This window comes from Solea senegalensis, unplaced genomic scaffold (assembly GCF_019176455.1).
Source record: "Solea senegalensis isolate Sse05_10M unplaced genomic scaffold, IFAPA_SoseM_1 scf7180000016691, whole genome shotgun sequence".
Taxonomy (NCBI): Eukaryota; Metazoa; Chordata; class Actinopteri; order Pleuronectiformes; family Soleidae; genus Solea; species Solea senegalensis.
Genome location: NW_025321961.1, coordinates 138 through 7,580, shown reverse-complemented (window position 1 = coordinate 7,580; position 7,443 = coordinate 138). Strand labels below are relative to the sequence as shown.

The 7,443-nt window shown below is 38.8% G+C and overlaps 1 protein-coding gene across 1 annotated transcript; it reads right to left on the bottom strand.

The window, feature by feature from the left end:
• Positions 1-3,385: 3,385 nt before the first annotated feature.
• LOC122763300 (spectrin beta chain, non-erythrocytic 1-like) lies at positions 3,386-4,982 on the bottom strand (the record flags this gene model as incomplete). Its single annotated transcript, XM_044018284.1, has 4 exons — positions 3,386-3,596; positions 3,718-3,760; positions 4,486-4,659; positions 4,747-4,982. Coding segments are annotated over 4 exons (663 nt in total), but the record flags the coding sequence as incomplete, so codon positions are not given.
• Between the last annotated feature and the right edge of the window lie 2,461 nt (positions 4,983-7,443).

The window sequence follows — 7,443 nt, the reverse complement described above, 5'->3', positions numbered from 1 at the left end:
ACAATGTACTGAAGAGAAAAATGTGGAAATTCACCATCAAAACAATCAAATATTGTCAGTTATTAAATATAAAATAATGAAGTCAAATAAAACTTGTTTTTATATTGTCTGACTTCTATTTAATACTCATAGTAAATATGAGTTGTTGTAACACTGCAAATGTCTTTATCTATGTAACTATTTATTTGACATTTAATCCTAGATTTCTGAAAAAGAAAGTATAATTACGTCATAGTGTTCAAACCATAAAGTACTAATAAAAACGGTGTCTTTTAAACCCCTTCAAAGATTCAAAAGTGAACTTTGACTCTGGAAAGTAAAAAGTTTTTGGGAGCTTGTATAAATATATGTATACATGTACAGTTTCCTCCTATAGGATCAGAACACCTTTGTTTGTCAGGGTCAAAGAGGAAGCAGGAAACCAACAGCACATGCAGTTACACACAAGCCACACCCTCACTGCTGAGTCTCTGCTCAGGAACCAAGAGAGCGGCAGGTCTTCTCCAGACTGAGAGGTGATCAGAGAGGTGTGGACGACATCATTTGTCTCAGATAATTTGCTCTCTACAACGTATGGACCTGAGAAGTGAGCAGAGAGGGCAGAGCCAGGCGATGGTAGAAGGACCAGCACTTTGTCCTCGGCCTGAAACCTCGTTCTCATGCTACTCTGGAACCTAGCAAGAGCCTCTGTAGCCAGTGAGGTAGCACGGCACAACCATTCTCTAAGCTGCGTGAACCACAACCAGACTCACAGATGTGCAGCATCAGGATCTGAAGCTGGATCTGGATCCTGCAACCTGCAAGATGAGGATACAGAGAGAGAGAGAGGGAAGGAAAGACACAAACTAGGGAGATAAAGAACAAGGTTATTGACATATAATAAAGTCATAGTCATACTCTGAGTGTGAGAGAGTGAGTGTGATAGAGTGCAGTCTAGGTCTATAGCAGCAGAACTAAGAGATGGTCCAGGTTTCCCTGAGCCAGCTTTATCAAAAAGGAAAGCTTTAAAGGGGTGATAGCATGTCTCTAAACTGTCTCACTTCTATGTGAGATATGGACGTTTACTTACAAACATGAAGTCGATGTAAACGTCAGCCGCGCTGTTTCAGACCAAAACCACGCCCACAGAACATGGACTGTCTGGTGATTGGCCAGTTACCTGGAAGAGACGTCATTGGCACGTCAGCTCTCAGACCCGCAGCTCCCCCTCTGGAAAGGCGGATGCAACGCGAGCAATGATCAAAACATTTTGTGGAGCTCAGGAAAACAATGACACCAGCGCTCTCAGCAGTGTCTGGACTGATTGTTATGGACACACACACACACTTCAAAGTCTAAATTTTAATTACAGAGAGGGGCTCCGCCTCTTGAACTGTCATTCTTTAGTATGTCGTCTAAAAAGTCATTGATCTCAGATACACACACACACAGGTGACAAAATAAAGATGCTGACTCATGTTTTTTGTTTTCACTTTAAAAGCATTTTAATGTATTTTTGCACTTTTGTAACAGATGACAAGAAACAGATCCAACTATAGTGACCTCTGACCCCCTACAAACCCCACCCACCCCCTACGTGGTATCACTGTGCAGTTTGAAGAAATATCTTGTTACTATGGTTACAGTGACAAAGGAATAAGAACAAAATAATAATAACAAAGTGAAAGATTTTCATGTCTTTTGATCCTCAAGTGAAAACATTTTCAGTTACTTTGACTCATATGCATGAAGATTAAGCCCCACCCACTAATCATCTGAAGGTCCACCCACTGACACCACCATCAGCTGTGAGTTTAGGCTGTGTGCATAGAATGGAGAAACTTCGTACAAAGAAAGTGATCATGTGTCACTGTGAGGTCACGGCGTACAAGCCTGAAAACTAAGTAACATAGGAAATGTAACGTTTACAGCATTTCACGCTTCAACATGATTTTGTTTGACAAAAACAATGAAAGAAAAACAAAGTAAACTAAAGTTAGACGGTTAAACGTTCTGTTATTTCTCCTTCAGTGTCAGAGATGAAGCTTATTTACGTTTTAGTCGCAGGTGAAATGAAACATTAACAGTTTGTTTGTTATTCACACTCCGTCTCCGCCCCAGGTTTTCCTCACAACAGAGGGAAACACAGGACAAAGACAAGGCCTCGCAAAAAAACACAAGCAGGAAGTTCACCACAGAAGGAGATGGAAGGAAAAAAGCAGGAATGAACTGAAGGAGATAAAAAAGAACACAAATTACAGCCATAACAATAATAATAATCTTATTAATAATATTAATAATAATAATAATAATAATAATAATAACGATCTTAATAATGATAATAATCTTAATAATAAGGTAGAAACCTCTCTACATAATATTGTTGTTTTATTTCTATGACAGCAGCTGCCTGAAGCTTTTACACACACACACACACGCATGCACTCACTCACACACACACACGCATGCACTCACTCTCACACACAGGCACTCCCCTCCACACACACACACACACACCACGCCCCACTCCACACACACACCTGCACTCACTCCACACACCTGCACACACACCTGCGCACTCACTCACACACACACACAGCAAGCACTCACTCTCACACACACGCATGCACTTCGCTCACTCCTTTTGCACTCACTCACACACACGCATGCACTCACTCACTTCTTTTACACCCACACATGGCACTCACTCCATGCATGCACTCCCACTCACACACATGCGCTCACTCCACACACACACACGTGTACACTCCACTCCCACATGCATGCACTCCTCCTTACACATGCGCTCCTCACATGCACTCACTCTTTTACACACGCACCCTTTTCTCTTGTGGCATACAGCCACCACACACACCTGTGGTTATTGGTTATTGACTTTTCTTCATGCTTTCCTATTTTTATTTATTTGTTTGTTTGTTTTATTTCTCCTCTGATTCTTTTCTTACAAAAGCTCTGACAGAGCAGTTGTTTACACACAGTCAGGCGGTGAGAGAGATGAAGATGATGATATTGTTGTTGTTGTTGTTTATTTGTTTTCTGGAATGACCAGGCGTCTGAGGCACAGAGTGGGAGAGTTTTGGCTTTCGAGACTTCCATGCTTTCATGAGTGTGCTTTGGGAAGAGGAAGTGTCTGTTTAAGGATTTTATGACGAGCATCTAGAATAATTATTCTCAGTGTTGTTGACATTTTGTTATTTGTTATTTAAGCTTAAATCAGTTAAATGATTCATTGATTACATGGACTACATTCTTCTTTGTTAAGATTCATAAAACATCTTCATCAAGCACTTGACCTACAGACAAGTCAGTAGAGAGGAGTGAGCCCCAAACAGCACCCGGAGGAATCAAGGGAGCAAAAGGAAGAGAGAAGGAGAAAGGAGGAGCATCTATTTCTTTTTGCTGAACAGACTAAAGCGCTTCTCCTTGTCTTTTTCTCTCTTGCCTGGGCTGGACTCAGCGGTTGCCGAGGCGACAGAGGCTGGCAGCGTCTGAGCGCGTGCGGCGGTCGCGGGGGTGCTGTGGCTGCTGGGCATCACCTCTGACCTTTCACCTGCCACGGCGGCTGAGATGGTTGAGATCCACGAGTTCATCTCCTCCTGTGGACAAAGAAGAGAAGGTGGAGGGGGCGGAGTCAGACCAGACATCATTCATTCATTCATTCATTCATTCATCCATTGAGCAGCAAACAGGATTTAAATAAAGTTTTTTTTTACTCACATCATCTTTGGTTTGGAAGAGATACTCATTCCCGTCAGTGATTCTGAGGGGATTAAGATTATAAAAAATGATCAAAGATTAAATCAAAATTTATCAAAGAATATCAAAGAATATCAAAGAATATCAAAGAATATCAAAGAATATCAAGGATTATCAAGATCAAAGATTATCAAAGAATATTAAAGAATATCAATGAATATCAAAGGTTATCAAGGATTATCAGATATTATCAAGTATTATCAAGGATTATCAAAGATTATTATAATAATAATAATACATCATACTTATATAGTGCTTTTCTGGACACTCATGAAAGATTATCAAGATTATCAAAATAAAAGATTATCACAGATTATATGAAAGATGATCACAGATTATGTCAAAAATGATCACAGATTATATGAAAGATGATCAAAGATTATATAAAAGATGATTACAGATTATATCAAAAATGATCACATATTATATGAACGATGATCACAAATTATGTCAAAGATTATATAAAAGATGATCACAGATTATGTCAAAGATGATCACAGATTATATCAAAAATGATCACAGATTATCTGAAAGATGATCACAAATTATGTCAAAGATTATATGAAAGATGATCACAGATTATGTCAAAGATGATCACAGATTATATGAAAAATGATCACAGATTATATGAAAAATGATCACAAATTGTGTCAAAGATGATCACAGATTGTGTCAAAGATGATCACAGATTATATAAAAGATGATCACAAATTATGACCCTTGTCTCACTTGAGTTTGAAGACGTGTTTCTTCTTCTTGTAATCCAGAGCCACCTCGCAGACGGCGTCCTTCAGGCTGACAGGGATCTCGCTGTGGTAGGGAATTCCCTGAGCCGCGTTCTTCTGGTCTTTGTAGAATCCCAGCTCTTGCTGGTTGATCACACAGTAAACGTTGTGCCATGACCTGCAGAGACACCATGTCACAATGAAAACAATCACGACAACAGCAGAGGATCATGGGAATGGCTGTTCTCTTAAACAGACCGCCCACCTGTTTGATGCCTTCTTGTTAGGCCCCTCCCACTCATGCTTGCGGTGCAGGAAGCCCTCCAGCTGGGACGTCGGAGCGTCCTGATGGCTTTTGGCCGGCAGTGTCGCGGCCTGACTGACCTTTGATTTACGAGTTGCCCCGGGAGACGCAGAGGGGCTGGGCTCCGATGTCCCGTTCACCACCTCGCCTCCTTCCTCGTTGTCCTGGAGACAGAGGACAGAGTCAGTGGACGGACGTCACTCTAGCAAAAGTAATCAATCATTAATAATCATGTTGACAGAAGCTGTGGATCAGTTATCAGCTGCAACATGCAGAGCAAAGCACAATCAGACATTTCCCTCAAAACTAACATTACAATCCAAAAAAGCCCTTCTGTGTTTGTCTCATATAAACGTCTTCAAACAGACAAAACAACTTAATTCATTCTAACAAAGAGTGATGAAAAAAAAAAACTACAGCACATTAATCTAGAATATTACGTTAAGATTTAATCTTTAATCTACATTAATCTTACAAAAGATTCAGATTTTAGCCACTTAAAACCTAGTCTCTTAAGGGCATGTCCTTGTCTTTATCTCAGTCTCCCACGTCAAACCTCATAGAGAAAATCAGTGATTTTAACATCACACACTGCTGCCTCCTTGTTTTAAATGCATAGTTCAGATTAACCTCAGTGACACAAAGTGACCACACGAGGCAGCAGAGCTCCTGTGTCCCCGCCACCTAAAATCACTGATTTCAAGTGAGTGTGTGTATGTGGGAGAGTGAGTGGTTTAGAAACTTCAGTTTCACAATGAAATAAAGACGTGATCATGTGACCTTGATATCAGAGACGTAAACTGACAGAGATTTTATTACACAAGTGTTTCAAGTGGCCCAGCTGACAGCCATGTTTTCACTGAGCTCACACACACACACACACACAGATTAGAGGACATGCATCAAACACACGTGTACAGTGTGAAGAAGACAGAAGAGGGAAAGAAAATAATCATCTCAAACAATTATCCATAAAATTATTTGGAAATTGTTACAGATCATCATTGGTGAGAACAGAAGTGATCGTTCCAAACCAAACCAAACCAAAGCACACAGATGCTCATTACCCTGAGATCTTCAAGAGCTGGACAAACGGTGGACCCTCAGTTTCACAACAGTCCAGAGGCCAGATCCAATCCTGGGGCTGAAGGACTTTTTGGACTTTTACTGAAGGACTTTTTACTGAATGACTTTTACTGAAGGACTTTTTACTGAAGGACTTTTTACTGAAGGACTTTTACTGACTTTACTTTTACTGGGACTTTTTGGACTTTTACTGAACTTTTACAGACTTTACTGAAGGACTTTTGCTTTTTAAGGACTTTACTGAAGACTTTTACTGACTTTTACTGAAGACTTTTACTAAGGACTTTTTTTTTACTGAAGGACTTTTACTTTTACTGAAGGACTTTTTACTGTGAAGGACTTTTACTGAGCTTTACTGGGGACTTTTTACTGAAGGACTTTTACTCACTTTTTGAATGACTTTTACTGACTTTTACTGAAGGACTTTTACTGAAGACTTTTACTGAAGGACTTTTACTTTTTACTGGACTTTTTAATGAACAACTTTTACTGAACTTTTTGGCTTTTGAGCGACTTTTACTAAAGGACTTTTGCTGGGACTTTTTACTCAATGACTTTTACTGAACAACTTTTGAAGGACTTTGAAGGACTTTTTACTGAGCGACTTTTACTGAATGACTTTTTTGAACTAACTTTTACTGAGCGACTTTTACTGAATTTTGCTGAACAACTTTAGGATTTTTACTGAAGGACTTTTACTGAAAAACTTTTACTAGCGACCTTAAGGACTTTTACTAAGGACTATAAAGATTTAAAGAGATTTTACTGAAGGACTTTTAGGACTTTACTGAGCACTTTTACTGAACGACTTTTTACTGAACGACTTTTACTGAACGAATTTTTACTGAACAACTTTTAGGATTTTTTACTGAAGGACTTTTTACTGAAAAACTTTTACTGAACGACCTTAAGGACTTTTACTAAAGGACTATAAGAGATTTAAGAGATTTTACTGAAGGACTTTTCGGGCTTTTTACTGAAGGACTTTTGCAAGTAAATGGTCAGTAAATCATTGATTTTGGTCAACTGTTTGAATAAAACGACTCAAAAGTGTTTTGATGAGTTCATGTCTGAATGTATACATGATATTGTGTATACATGAAATAATGTATGAATGTAATAAAAGGAAGGATGAAAATCATGAAGAACATGAGGAAAAATGAAACTTATAAACTAATAATGATGGTGACAACATGCAACAACAACAACAACACATGAGACGTTACAACTGGTTAATAAACAGATGAACCAGTGATTGGGTGTGACAGGGTTTATTATGGGATGTGTGAGTGGAGACATGCAGCAGGAAGTGAAACAGTGACAATATGAACCATGGAACTTCACACACACGCACACACACACGCACACATGCAGACACACATATATGCGCACACACACATGAATAAAAACATTTTTAAGAATTGAAATGTTAAGAATTGAGATGAATGTTAGTTTTCCATTTGTGTCATTTTGTAACAAAATATCTTGTTATTATATCATAAATATATGAAACATTACACTTAACAAATATTGCAGATTATGTTAATGATCAAACTTATGTTTTATTTTAAG